Source organism: Salmo trutta, chromosome 16 (assembly GCF_901001165.1).
Source record: "Salmo trutta chromosome 16, fSalTru1.1, whole genome shotgun sequence".
Classification (NCBI taxonomy): domain Eukaryota; kingdom Metazoa; phylum Chordata; class Actinopteri; order Salmoniformes; family Salmonidae; genus Salmo; species Salmo trutta.
The window spans coordinates 11,512,100-11,527,583 of record NC_042972.1 but is presented as its reverse complement, the minus strand read 5'-3'; the positions used below and the strand labels follow the sequence as shown (position 1 = coordinate 11,527,583).

Genomic DNA, 15,484 nt, shown 5'->3' with positions numbered 1-15,484 from the left:
TGTTCTGTTCCGTTTTCAAAAGTGACTTTACATTGATTTCAATGGGGGAGTATTATGCACTGGCAACTAAGGGATCTTGTGCAATCATGGGACTGCAGGTAGCCTAGTGGTTAGAGCGTTGGACTAGTAACCGCAAGAATGCAAAATCGAATCTCCTGAGCTGACAAGGTAAAAATCTGTCGTTCTTCCCCTGAACAAGGCATTTAACCCACTGTTCCTAAGCCGTCATTGAAAATAATAATTTTTTCTTAACTGATTTACCTAGTTAAATAAAGGTTAAAAAATAAATCACAAAAACCTGTTTTTTACAGAAGAAAAACTGTATTTTTTTCCTAAATTAAATGATCTACAGATCTTAAACTTACTTTATGTTTTTTTTACCACAACAATGACATTTTTAAATTGTAACTTGGTTATTTTTTATGGATTTTATGTAAAAAATAAGAGCTCAACAAACATAAATAGACCTATGATCTTTCTCACTCCTACCCAAACTACTGTAGCCTACTTGCATGACCTAGACTAGCGAGCTAAAAATCACTTGTAGCAAGGTCACTGATGTCCCTAATCCATGATACACCAATAACAATTCCCATTTTAAAGTTCCCTGATTATAAAATGAATAGTTAATGTCATAATTATCATTTTGAATGACTTCCAAGCCACATGTGCTAGAGATCTACAGACAAGTTCAGTGTGTTCCCTGACCTCTTAACAAAGCGATTTAGTTTTTCAAAATTCCTCCCCTTTTTTTCTCCCCATTTTTCCTATTACAGTTGTAGTTATTAGTTCACATACAGAGCTAATTTTCTATAGCTTCCAGTCCAAATGTCGTATACATCTAAAACCATGGCAGGTAGCCTAGTGGTTAGAGCGTTGGGCCAGTAACTGTAAAGGTTGCTAGATCGAATCCCCAAGCTGACAAGTAAAAAAATCTGTCTTTCTGCCCCTGAACAAGGCAATAACCCACTGTTCCTAGGCTGTCATTGTAAATAAGAATTTGTTCTCGACTCATTTGCCTAGTTGAATTGAAAAAAAATGATAGCTCTCGCCTCTCCAAAGTACACCCATTACAATTGCAATTTAACAGATTTTACATGAATATTTCCTGTGATAGGACAAGTGTTCAATATTTCACCGTCCATATGAGTTACAGCTCTACAGATACGTGTGGTGGGTTCCTTAACTTCTCTTATAAAAGGTACACCTTATATTTTTTCAAAATTCCTCCCCTTTGATTTTCTAAAATAATGTCTCCTATTACAGCTGTGGATATTCATTTTATTAATTTTATTTAAACTTTATTAAACTAGGCAAGTCAGTTAAAAACAAATAATTATTTACAATGACGGCCTAGGAACAGTGGGTTAACTGCCTTGTGGGTTAACTGCCTTAACAGATCAAATTTTCTATACTTTCCTGTCCAAATTAAAAGCCGAATGTGGAGGCCCTGGGCACGTGGTCTGCGGTTTGTGAGGCCGGTTGGACGTACTGCCAAATTCTCTAAAACAACGTTGGAGGTGGCTTTTGGTAGAGAAATTAACATTCAGTCAACAGCTCTGGTGGACATTCCTGCAGTCAGCATGCCAACCCCCCAACTTGAGACATCTGTGGCATTTTGCGTGACAAAACTGCACATTTTAGAGTAGCCTTTTACTGTCCCCAGCACAAGGTGCTCCTGTGTAATGATCATGCTGTTCAGTCAGCTCCTTGATATTGCACACCTGTCAGGTGGATGGATTATCTTGGCAAAGAAGAAATGCTCACTAACAGGATGAAAACAAATTTGTGGACAACATTTGAAAGAAATAAGCTGTTTGTATCTAAGGAACATTTCTGGGATCTTTTATTTCACATCATCTAACATGGGTTTATATTTTGTTCAGTATAAATGGAGAAAATCTGAGCATCCGGCATCCTCACACAAAACATATAGTGCAGGTCTATGATGTGCTTCTCTCTATATTAACTATTTATGGCTATGGTAGATGGCATGTAAAAAAATATATATAATTGCCCCAAGGGGTGAAATAAACTCTGTCCCGCAGACATAGGCCAGGGCTATTATGTTTCATGTGAAGATGGCTTACCCAGTGCCCTCCCAAACCCTGAACAAATGTTATAAGCACATTTTGTCTATTTTGGAGGCCTGCCAGCCCTTCACCCAGCACCCTGGGGTGATTCAGGAGAAGACAAGGGAGCTTGTTTTCTTTATTGTTCTACACAAGCACCATCAACACCTCTAGTGGTGTCAGGTTACATACTGACTGCTGCTGGGCCACTGTCCATCAGTTCAACCTCGGCTTATAAGAGAATGGAGTTTGACTTTTAACATTGTAGCACTGAAGAATTCAGATAGGTGTTTATTGTATTATTACGCATTAAAACATAGATTGACCTTGCAATAAGCCCTCCTATACAGCAGATGGCAGTGTTGACATAACACAAACACGAGGCACGAGCCCATTGCTTTAAAAACTACACAAGAAGAAGCCGGACGGCCATTATTGTGTGGCGAAGAAGGGGAAGCTGTTACGGGTGGTCAGAAGAACTTACTGGAGGACATCAAAGCACTGCAGATTTTTGGAAACCTTAATGTTGAAGGTAGGAGTACAATGCTGATTATAAAAAACTACACCGTGTTCGTTAGTGAGTAGTTACAGCCAGTTACCGTTATCTCACGGCCCTAAGCTGACCAAGCTAGCCAACATGGCGTCCAGTCGCAGAACCATCGCTAGTCCCGTGTTAGCATCTTCTTGGATAGTAGTGGGCCATGATATGTAGCTAGCTAGGCCTACGCCCGCCGTCATTCATTCAAGCGCTGTAAAGTAACGCTAGTTAGCTAACGTTAGTCAGTCGAGCTAGGGTAGTTAACGCGGAACTAGTTAGTTTACATTACTACTTTAGCTAATGAGTTAGCGAAACCTGCTTTGGGTTCAGTGATTCATTAAGTCTAGTTATTAAATACAGTAACGTTAGATCGCTAACGTTTATAAAGTTAGCTGTCGTTTTCCAGCATTAGCCAGGCAGGGCATGACGACAAGCTTGCTGTAGCCTCCCGCCAACAGTGAGCAATAGTAATGGCGTCTTTTTGTAAGCGCTAACTCCGCCATGGCTCGTTAGTCAAAAGCTAAGTGGGTTTTGGATGGTTTTTGGATAAACACAGGCTTAATAATTATGTCTTACGTTTTATTCGATGATATAATCTTTATAATTTAACGTGTGGATTTTGAAGTGCTGAGCGGCCCAAATATATCACGATATTTTTCGTATTTTATGTTTTTGAATATGTTTTATAATTTGCTTTGAGTTGTGCATGACCGTAGGATGGCATCCAATGATATATATATATAGATATATCTATCACACACACTAGATGACTGACGGGGAGTTGTTTGGAAGCCACCACGCATCCATCTTGGCACTCTCCCACCGTTGCAAAAAAATATTTTGGAAGCTTTAGAAATGTATTTTCTAATTTCCCATTTATTTTGCCACGTTTATTCTATTGGACAGCTTTAATGCATACTTTGAAATATGTGACCTAAACATGAAACATTTCCTTCAAGTATATATTTTTTGATGGTACTAATGTAACTGTCCCCACTAAAACAACATACTTTTGTCATTTTAAATTTAAATAAAATACTGTACAATTCCATTCATTCCTATGGGCGGCTGCTTTTCTGAAGAGTGCCATTATGGATCAGCAATCCAGGGTTTATATAAATCATTGGTACATTCTAAGTAATTTCAAGGTGCCTTTCTCCATTCTGATTCTTTATACTGTTCAATCAAACTTCAGCCAAAAGTTTATAATTTCCACACCGCCATATAGGGCTGCATGATATTGGCAAAAAAAAAGTCTAGGCTTTATTTTTAAACAAATATTGCGATTTGGCTTGCGGTTTAGATCAAAACACTTGGGTGAACTGTTGGATTCATGGGAATAGAATGATTATTCTAATTTTACATGTACTAGTGGGCACTTTGAATACAATGTTTGACATGAGAACGAATTAGAAAGCCAGGGTGGTTTTGATGATAGAATTAGGTACAGAATACTAAAATGATCTCTATGGAGTTATTGTGACAGGGTAGGAACAAAAGTGTTGGTCAGTATTTCCCAGGGGAGTGGGACCCTATAATCTTTGGCTACATTAAATGTTTTCTCTTACTTCATGTAGCTAACATTTGTGCTTTGCCTGTACCTCTCTGATTTAGAAGGTACTGTTTCACAAACATGCTGATATAGGCTTACACAATCACTGGTATCGGGCTGTCTTAGCTAGCTATGTTAGCATTAGCGGTAAACGCGATGAATTTTAGCCACAACTTGCTAAGAAAAGATAAACTCGCAGTTTGCGGACAGTAAGATACACAAACTAATATTGTAATGATAGAACGCTTGTGGATTTATATTAAGAAGCAAAGTGGAACGCAGCATCGTTGTCATCAACATATTGATGCATCTGTTTCATTGACCATGCAGATTGAAGAGTGAAGGTCGGCAAATGATCTTGTTGTCGAGCAACAACTGCGCTCCTTAAGTGACGGTGCGAGACTTTGTGAGCGAGGAAGAGAGATGACTCAACTAGCGTAAACTATAAACGGAATGGCTTAACACATTTAACAAACCAAACATTGAAATACCGCTATAGAAGGTAAAGTAAAAAACGCAAACCGGTCTGTGCATCAATACCGGTGTAGATGGTAGAAAATACCTAGCCCTATTTTGATGCATATATGTAATAAAGGTCATGGTAACAGACTGATTATCTCATAGAACAAAACGTAGATCTCCTAAGCCTGTTTTAACCTCTGACCTTATTTTTGACGTTTATGCCAAAACAACATTCATTTCGCTCATAGGAATGGCTGAACGAACCAGAGGTAACTAATTTCGGGTTTTAAGGACTACAAGCTGGCGAGCTCTATTAGCTGCTTTTAGCAATGCTGGTGTATTTACACACTAACGTTGGGCTGCAAAAAACTGAGCAGTCCACGGGATGCCAGAGGTTAAATACAATTACATTTCAACTTGGTCCCTCACAAGTTATTCCTTTTGTTTGTTGTTGCGCATATTAAGCACATGCAGGACTTTTATTTTGACATGCGGTAAGCTGAGTGGAAGTGGGTCTACCACAGACCCACATTTGAGTCTGTTGAATAATACATTCCTTTACCTATTTTGTCTAAACCCCCCCCCCCCCTATAAGGACCAACCACATGCAGAGTAAGTTTTAAATGTTATGTATTTTTGCAACGCCAAGTGTGTAAATGTACCAGCGTTGCTAAAAGCAGCAATTTGCCAACGTCATTTTTTAAAACTATTTTATTAGCTAGCTAGCAAGCAATGACCTCATATGACACTAAGGATGGTTGAAGTTTAGAGGTTAATTTGCTTGCTAACGAACTTTAGTTATCTCGCTAGAAGGCATATGCATTAAGCCAGATGGCTACGCCTTGAGGAAGGTATATCCACTGCCTGCAGTTACACGTATGTGTATACTTTCACTCTGACCTGTAAATATATTGGCTAAGTGTAGCTAATTATACTACCTAATTTCTGTGTAATAAACAGCAGCAGTAATGGAGGACCAGTAGATATAAATGAGGTGGCCTACATGAAAGCAATACAGGGAATTATTTGGCTGAAATATAAACCAGTTGTTTTGGAGGAATAAGAGTACAGGTGTAACCTTGGGTTGCTAGGACTGAAAGATGCTAGGAAGAGCCCAGTCATGACTTGCCAACACACACATTGCATACAAAGGGTGTACAATCCCTAGTTTTTCACCCTTTTAACAACGCCAGAAAACACTTTACAGTAACCTTTCCTACCTGTGTCAACCCCAATCTGGTGGAAACTCCCTCCAGACTAGGCCTATGCTTTTAAATCCCTGTAGGCAATTTTGCTATTGTAGATGCTATGGCCTAGCTATAACATATTGACTGTTCTGAATCTTAATAAAAAAATTGTAGATGGTGACATTTCATTCCTAAGAACAAAAAAACTGACTACAGACGGCCTTGTCTGCCCAAACATTTCTGTAAAGGAATCGGCTGTTTTGATTTACAGCCTGTTGTCATTGTATTTCAAATGGATAAATGTCTTTCAGCGGATATACAGAACTTACACTTAATTATCCGAATAATCATTCTGAAAGACTGGCAACTTCTTTGCATTCAAAGAAGACTAACCTAAAATATATGATTCACCCTTCATTTATTCAACAGTTTATATCATCAGAGCTTCTCAAAGTAACAGTTGTGATCATAATAACCAAACGCAACAAAGAGGGCATTGAATGACTGTCATGTCCTAATTTTGTTGAATTTCGTAGGAATTTGTTTTCTCTTCCTTAGAGTGCAACCTAGGCGTAACTATTTGGGGCTCTGCTGTGCTGAAACATTTGATCCATGGGATTTCTCTTCTCTTTTTCTTTATCACGCTGACATTTTTAGGACCTTGGAAACAACTTTTGAGCACACGCGCAAAAAAAGGAAATTGAACAGTACCCCCAAAAAATTTGCGCCAAAGAAAAGAATCACTAAGGTTGGGATCGAGCCGAGTAGCGCCATGTCTCACAGAAGAAGCCGCAGTGGATCACCGTCTGGCCCTGTTCGCTCATGCACCAACAGCCAAAATCCCCGCGATATGGAGAGGAGGATTTTTGTGGGGAATTTACCGACATCACTGATGGACAGGAAGGACATGGAGGAACTGTTCAGTCCCTACGGGAAGATTCATGGTTAGTACTTAGGCTACCTACTAGGAAGGAATACACATTTCATCCTCAATTTTTGAGCATCATTCGTCTTATTGAATTTAAGGAGTCATCATTTTTTTAAATGTAACTCTTATCTAGCCTAATTACGATTGTTTTTGGTTACAATGCAGTAGCCTAATATTAAACTTGCCCAAGATAAAGCTGTGATCAATTCAAATGTAGATTCATCTTAAAGAATCACAACATTTTTGGGATAAAGTTTTGTAACCTTGAACCAAATTCTGAACATTGTACATTTCTATTTCAATGCATAACATTTTTATAATATCACTTAAACTACCCTTAGAGTAAATCATAAGTTTTAAACCTGGCCCTTGTTTCCTTTTATATGAAATCAAAACAACAAAAATGTTCCTTTTTCCAGCCTTGTCCATGTTCCAAGGGTACGGATTTGTGCAGTTTGAACGTGTTGAGGATGCAGAGGCTGCAAAGGCGGGACAAAATGGTCGCCCTTATAAAGGTTATAAAATAGGTAAGAGTTCACTGTATTAGATGTGACTGTCCAGCTAACAGTCTTAATTACTGAAGGGGAGCAATTTTGTCATGGTGTTCCTGTCACTGTAATGCCGAGAATACGCTGTACGATATTAGAATGATTAACTCATCCCAGATCATTTGATAAGATCAGAGTGAAATCTTAAGGTCGGCGGCGAGGACGATGTCTAACTGCTCCTACGTGTTCCCGACAACACTAGGACCCGTGGATGTTTTTCCTATCATTGCTCGTGCAGTGTGACAGGTAATGTGTTCAAATCCCCCCCCCCCCCCCCAAAATACAGCACAAGCCCATAGAAATGCATGATGAGCGGATGACCTGGTCAGCTACGAAGACTCGTGCCGTAGGAGACAACAGCCTACCAAGTTCTCCAATTTAATACTTTTCTGTTTGTACAGCACTGTCAATATTTGCTATAATAAGGGGTTGTCTCATTTCTTTGAAATCACATAACATATATTAGTTTAATATTACAGTAATCTCAGTTAACCCATAACTAAAGTCTTGCGTAATTGGTCAGATGCTTGATTTTTATGTTCTGGGTCCATAAGCGACGAGATTGAAACCGTAACGATGAGCTCCAAGTCTATGGGTCAAATGCCCCATCCCCTTCTGAAATTTTAAAGATGCCAACACCTGCAAAATCATGATTTGACCAAGGCACCAGAACTAATGCCTGTTTTGATATGTCATGCAACCCGTTGTATCATGACAGATCTACGGTACCATTTGTTTACGTAGTCTGTCCACGAGAGATTAAGCATAGTTAAACTGTAGTCCTATTGTGCAGTGTGGGGGTCTTCCACCACACAGTGTGTATCCTCTTCTGAAAGTGTTATGTCAAGATTTAATCGCTGTAACAACATTCAGTGGCTTATTTAAACATCCGGATTTTAAATTACTCGATGTATTCCCAGCAGAAGCCCCAGACCACAATTGAGCAGCTTTACTTAAGTTATAAAACTGTAGTTTTGTGAATAACTATGAATGTCTAGCAAGTGGGGCAATATACAATGTAATTTTTTTAAAATTACTCTGCTCCATCCATTGCGCTTTAGCCAAGAACATTTTTGTTGTATACATTACATTTTAGCTCCGCATTTGCAATGACATTTAAACAAAATAAATGATTTAAAACTTGAAATTGTTACAATGTCTTTTGACTACCGAAGGATACACTTAATTGTCTTTGAACAGTTGGAAGAAATATTGCGAATTCGAACAGACTTCAGAACGCACACACAATGCTTCTTAAGAGTGGAAGATTAACGTGTTCGGCTTTGTCATCAGTGTAGTGTTAATGTTCTCATTGACATAAATTAGATTTTCCTTTGAACGCTTCATCTCAACTTGATTTTATTTTAGTAGCTGAGTCAAAGCATCCAAGATGATTCTCTCATTCTCAACTAAAATGGAAATCATCCTCTCTTCAAAAAATACCCATCAAACCTTTCATGCAGTATAACAAGGGAAGCCATGTAAAGACAACTTGGAACCTGGAACATTGTCGCCCTCGTCCAATTTGATTTTTTTTTTTTTTTTTTTTGAGCAATCAATTTGGATTTTCATGCTTGGAAATCTGGAACTCAATTTATGGATCGGGAAAGTGAGCGGCGGGGTTACATTTCATGGCACTTAAAACCTTTCGCTTCATTGAGTTAATATCTGTAAATGTCATGTTGAACGTTTTTGATTGGTTTATTTTCAGCTATAAATATGGCAGCGGAGCGACAACGACAGAATAAAGCTCAATCCCGGCCGAGCCCTCCAAGAAGGTAAAGTAACGCTAATGGGGTATGAAGAAGTACCAACGTTTCAGCTGCTCTTGTAAAATATGTTTCTCATGTCATTTGCCCCGAAGCACATTGGCAAAAACAGCTCGTTAAGAGTTTTTCAGCGATGTGTTCAGTTAGCGGTAACATATTTCAGATCACACACACAAAGGAAATCATGAAATAAAACAACATTCTGAATTTAGTTCTGTGTCCTTTGTCTTCTAAAGATGTCTGTTTTCACAATTTCCCTGTTCTGATTAGCACATATTTAACTAGACAAAACAATAATGGCGTTCATTTCAAAGGAAGTTGCTTAAAAGCTCTTCAGCATAAAATATCACCGGTACGTGCGGCGCCATCTTGCTTCACCGGACGGTTGAACAAATGCTACGCCATGCCTCACCCTTGTGATCGGCTCGGCTGTGTTGTCAGCAGCATGGCAATAAAGTCAACTTAAATATCGATTATTGTTTGCGATGGGAAACAATCGGTCTCAATACTTTGACAACCTCAATTATGTTTTGAGCACAAAGAGTTTGGCTTTTTAAAATTCTGCTTAAAAATGGCCGACATGTCTTTCTAGACTAATACCGCCCCCAACCACCATGTAGTTTCGCTGTGGGACGATTCTGGCAACGCCTGGGGTCTAGATAAGACTGATTTAGTTGTCATGTCTGCTTCTGCATAGTTAATCAATGTTCATAATTGGAAAACGGTTGACTTTGATACGCAATATCGACATCGACAATATCAAAATATTTCTGTGATCAGTTATATTCTGTTTTAAGTATTTTATTTCAATCTAGTTAGCCCGTTTTCGAAAACATTTGAAAGTAGGTGCCAGTTGTCAGTTAACAAAAATCTGTATAGACAATAAAGAATATTTTAATGTGTGGTAATTTTTTTTGTCTCAAGTGTTTCCTGTTGTGTTTTGCGTACGCTGATTTCATTGCCGATTTGCTTGGTAGGAACTCTTGAGATTGCTTGATACTCGAGTATTAATGCATTTCTATACATTTTATTTTTTTATCTCCGAAAACAGGACCTTTAATCAAAAACACATTTTAAAATGGAGCATGTGTACGTTTTCATGTGAAATATCACTTCTCAAATTCGAGCAAACCCGATGTCAGGGATTTTTTATTTAAGGTTTTCATTGCGTTAAGTATTATTTTGAACTCCCTGGAAGTTGTTACGAAGACTTATGTTAATGAGAGGACAATTTCAGTGGAACGTTGTTTCTGCTGTGACTTGGAATTGTTAGCGTTTGAACATCACCGGCCATCAGGTCATTGTGATAAAAGTTAGGTGTTTTTTTTTTTCACATTTTGTTTTCCGGCGTGGAATCACACTTGCCCCAATGTCAAGGGGAAATTATGCATTAATTCGTGGAGTCCCTTGAGAGGAGCACCTTCACTGCTTTTATTGTGTGCATTCTAAATAATTAACACATTTCATTTGATTCTAATGTTGACATTAAAACCAAACCACTATGTTAAAGTAACCCAATCATTATCCAACATTTTTCACTAAGGCTTTGTTTGTTCGTACAGGGATCCATATGGAGGTTATGGAGAAGGCAGGGAGCCCCGTCCTCGCTCTCGCTCGCCTATGCACGGGCGCGATTCTCGTGCTCACCGGGGTAGCCGAGAGCACTCACGAGAGCCTGGCCGTGAGCCTCGGCACCCTCGTGACCATCACGAACCGCGAGACCCCAACTTTGACCGCTACCGCACACCAGAGGGCAGGGACAAGGATCTCAGGGGTGAACCTCGCGGAGAACCTCGCGGAGACCCTAGAGACCCCACATTCAGGTGACCGGTCTGGCAAAGGGCCATCCTGAAGGAACATTCTCTGCCCTATTCCAAGCAACTTTTAACCAACGATTGGTCACTTGTGTATTACAGAGAGGAGGGTTATGATAGATATTACCGTGGTGGCGCAGATGAGCACCACCGCAAGAAGGATGACCCGTACAGGGATCCATGGAACGGCCGACGAGAACCTGAAGGTAAAGGTAGTAATGCAATACTCTTAAACGCATACAAACGGCATCAGTTTTTGCTCTATACTAAAAGTGCTCCATATTGACTGCTGACATGCACACTTTTATGGTATTAATGGGATAGTTTGCGATTTGGCCAATTTAAGCCTGTTTTCTACTTACCCAGAGTCAGATGAACTGATGGATACCACTTTTATGACTGCATGCCGTTTGAAGTAAGTTGAATGTAGATTCTGGAGTGATTGCTAACAATCACTGGAAGTCTATGAGATCAGCTAGCTGATTTCATCAACTCGCTCCAGAAACTACTCACTCCAGAAACTACATTCAACTTACTTCAAACTGCATGTAGACATAAGTGGTATCCATGAGTTCATCTGACTGGGTAAGTAGAAAACTGCTTTTCTACCAAAATCTCAAACTTTCCTTTTAACAGCAGACAATTGAAATAAATTAAATACTAATAGATACTTTCTGATTGAACTGTCCCTTTAACTTGTATACAAATTGAACTGTCAGTGGTAAAATAATGTGAAGACTGGTCTTTTTCAGATGACCGCGTGCGGGTAGAGGAGCGGCGGCGTAACGAGCTCTACCGTCAGTACTATGAGGAGGTCCAGAGACAGTATGACCGAGAGCGTCCAGTTGACTGCTCAGTCATTGTCGTCAACAAGGCACAAAAGTAAGTCCACTCAGATTAAGTGTGAATTGAGTATGTGTATTTGATTAGAGATTATGCATGCAGCAGGGCAGGCCAGATGCAGGGTACACAACTCATTTGTCAAAATACAGCCTAATTGTCACACAAGACCTTCCATAGTAATCTTCTTTGCAAATTGATTGTAGCCATCTTATTGTAAACATGAGTGGATAAGCATGTGGCGTGTTTCCTGTAGTATCCGCTTTGTCCTTGCAGTAGGGAGTATGCGGAGACGGTGGGGCGGAAGGTGCGTGACCTGGGCATGGTGGTGGACCTCATCTTCCTCAACACGGAGGTGTCCCTGACCCAGGCACTGGAGGACGTGGGCCGGGCGCGCACCCCTTTCGCCATAATCATCACTCAGCAGCACCAGGTGCACCGCTCCTGCACAGTCAACATCCTCTTCGGCACACCCCAAGGTAGGACTTCTGGTTTCTGCTGCCGGGACTGACAGTGCAGCTTCTTAATCCTGCTTCAGGGGGGGAATGACAAGTGGACATTTTTTGTTCAGTGCTCAACTCGAGCTTTGAAGGGATGTAAAATGTACTTGTTTAAGATGTATTCTTCTTGACACTTGGTCAAACTCATGTTACCTACCTGATTTCCTAGTGTTGAGGCAGTAATTAAGTTAAAGCCGAAACCCAGGGTTGTTTTTCTAATGTGTCGTAGGTAAGTGTTCTGTCTAAAGAACAGGGGCAAAAGTATGGGACTTTTGGTCTTTTGTCCTATATATATTATCACGCACGCACGCATCTTCACATACCTTGTGAAATTGCCTGTAATCACAAAAACTTTACAAACTGCTTTTATCATCAGAATCAATTGACCTTTTGTCAAATCCCACACAATTACTGTGATGGCCAATAAATGTTTGCCGTGAAGGGAAATTGAGCAAAAGGAGAAAGCCTGTCAAAATGCTAAAACAGTTGAATGCAGACAACGACTTGCTGATCAGACTCATGTTTGTTACCACAGTGGGCTGTTATTACAGTCACTTCACAGGAAGGTAAAATAGCTAGCGATGAATGACTCGTAGTCTAAAAATGTGCCCAGATGTAACTACTTCATTGTGCCGATTGAAGTATTTAATAATCAAGAGCCCAAAATTCTTTGACAGTCTATTGACAAGAAGTCCATGCAAACTAGATGAGCGAAGGCTGATCTAAAAACGACTTTACACTTAGTAATAGTCACAGCCCTGCCATGTCTTAGGCCTGTATCCTACATTTTTAATAACTCCTAGAGCATCGCAACATGCCCATGGAGGATGCCATGGTCCTGGTGGGCCACAACTATGACTCCTTCAAGGTTGAACATCGTGAGAAGGAGCGTGAGGAGATCGCTCAGAAGGCTGCCAAGATGGCTGACGACGTGCTGATGAGGGAGCATGAGAGGGAGGGCCACCCGGTCACCCTGCTTCCTGCCATCACTCTGCTGTCTGAGGGCAGGTCAGTCATTCTGCTTATACGCACACTCTCCTTATTTCAATACTGTATATTATACTGTCTTTACAGCCCGCTCTCTTTCCATTTCACTTTAATCCGTCTCGTTTTCTACAACTGGTCTCCCTTCATCTCTCTTGTAGACTGTCTCATTGTTTATCATTGTGCTGATGTTACACATGACAATGCTCTTTGTAAATTCCCACCCAAACCGGTATGAGGAGAGAGGCTCGGAATGGTGCAGTTGGGATTGTGTGTCACAGTTGGCTTTGTAGCTGTTCATGTGTCTGACATGAAGTGCGTCTTCTGTCTTCGACACCTAGGTTCCTGACTCCAGAGGAGCTGGATAGTCTTATAGAGTATTTGAGGGTCAAGAGGGAACGCATCGTAAGAGCCGACCCACTTGCAGGTAAGGCTTTCTCCTCAAGTTGGGCTTGAAAGAGGTCCCCTAAGCCAATGCAGGGTTTTTCAATATTTACTGTAGTTTACAGACTTTAACTCATAACAGAAGAACACTGACTGTTTTCTTCCTCTGCAGCAGTGCATCCCCCGGCAACGGCAGCCACCCACGATCCTCCTCTCCAGGCCCAGACGATGCCCCCTGCAGTCCATCCCGGTCACGCACCACCCCCACACAGTGCCCACTCCACCCACATGAGCATGCCGCCGGCCCCCAACGCCACCTCCAACAACCAGCAGGAGCTGCAGGCTAAGATCCTCAGCCTGTTCAACAGCGGCGCCGGGGCATCGGCCTCCGCTGCCAGCCCCGCCATGGTCCCCCAGTCCTACGGCTCCACCATGGGCATCCAGTCCACAGGCCTCCCCATGTCCTCAGCCTCTCCTGTCCCCAAAATGGCCCCCACACCTTCCCAAGTCCCCAACATGATGGGTGCCCGGCCCCCCATGCGCCCGGGCCCGGTGCCCCTCGGCATCCACCAAGGCTATGGGTCGCCCACAGGCCGCATGGCTGCCCCTCAGGGGGGGCAGAGACCCCCTGTCTCAGGGGGAGCGGGCATCAACTTCGACAACCCCAGCGTCCAGAAAGCCCTGGACACGCTCATTCAAAGCGGACCCTCTCTCAACCACCTGGTAAATGCTGGGAATTCGGCATCCCCCAGACCAAGTCATGGCATGGGCCAGGGCATGGGCCAGGGCATGGGCCAGGGCATGGGCATGGGCCAGGGCATGGGCCAAGGCATGGGCCAGCCTCCGCCCATGGCAATGTACCCTCGCCATTACTGATGATTCCCCTCATAATGTGACCACACCCAACCCCCGAGTCTGCAAAGCAGCTTTTGTTAAATTAATTTACCACAGTAAATGTTTAGATGTAGACTGATATTTTCTGTTTCATTTTTTTTTTTTTTTTGCATTTGTAAATGCTTTTAGAGGACCCTTTTTTACCCTAGGTATTGTAATGACAGACCTTGGTTATTTGGTAAGACTATTTGAAAGTCAGACATTTTCGGTTGTAACCAGTCTCTCAATTTTCTGGTTAGTGTGATTTGTTGTAAAAAGTTAATTGCATGTCCGAAGATATTCAGGATTGTGCTGAACTTGTTGTTCTCGGCTCAACCGCAATGTTTGATGGCTAGATCTGGTGTCGGTGTGGGCCAGTTCTACACAGCAAAACTTTTATACAACTTCCTGTGTGATTGTACTAGCAGTGCTCCTGAAATAAACAATTTTTGAATGTGACATTGTGTGGTTATTGCGTACACCTTGAGTAGTTTCAAACATCAAGGCCGGGATTCAATCAGATAGCGTGTTATATGCTTATACAGCTTTTAAAGGCAATTTCCGAATGGGATCTACGGGAACGTTCCCTTTTAAAACCCGAGATCGTATTGAAACCCGGCCAAAGATCATTATTCCAATGACTCGCAAACAAAGCTGTAATAAAATGGTATTGCTTTATTGCATTTTGTGCTGACAAATCTATAAAATGGAACAGGTATCGCCAGAAGCTATAGAGATGTAAGATATAACTTTTTTTTTTTTAATATATCATGAAACACAATAGAGAATAGTTTTTATTTAAAATATTTAACACTGACACAAAATTAACACTGACACTAACTGTTTTGGGTTTATGCACAGAACCCCCCCCCCCCCGTGTTTACAAGTGCACATTGTGTACACACACCCACAGAACTGAAAACACAGGAACACTTCTGCTCTACCAGAATACTTGTACAGTACCAAGGAAGAGGACTAAGTTTTTGAAAGGGAAAAACAGGTTCACTTTGTGATTTAAGAGTTGTATGTGTAT

At 41.2% G+C, this 15,484-nt stretch overlaps 1 protein-coding gene across 5 annotated transcripts; it reads left to right on the top strand.

The window, feature by feature from the left end:
- Positions 1-2,466: 2,466 nt before the first annotated feature.
- On the top strand, positions 2,467-14,910 carry ncoa5 (nuclear receptor coactivator 5). Of its 5 annotated transcripts, none has more exons than XM_029693003.1 (11): positions 2,467-2,604; positions 6,469-6,755; positions 7,159-7,266; positions 8,999-9,065; positions 10,619-10,879; positions 10,973-11,076; positions 11,623-11,752; positions 11,987-12,189; positions 13,014-13,218; positions 13,536-13,621; positions 13,751-14,910. In XM_029693003.1, exons 2-11 carry the CDS (start codon positions 6,584-6,586, stop codon positions 14,452-14,454), a joined length of 2,040 nt encoding a protein of 679 aa, XP_029548863.1. In that variant the 5' UTR covers positions 2,467-2,604; positions 6,469-6,583; the 3' UTR covers positions 14,455-14,910. The 5 variants fall into 5 exon arrangements, with proteins under 5 accessions (XP_029548863.1, XP_029548862.1, XP_029548861.1 ...); XM_029693002.1 differs by having other exon boundaries at positions 10,973-11,082; positions 13,754-14,910; XM_029693001.1 differs by having other exon boundaries at positions 10,973-11,082.
- The last annotated feature ends 574 nt before the right edge of the window (positions 14,911-15,484 follow it).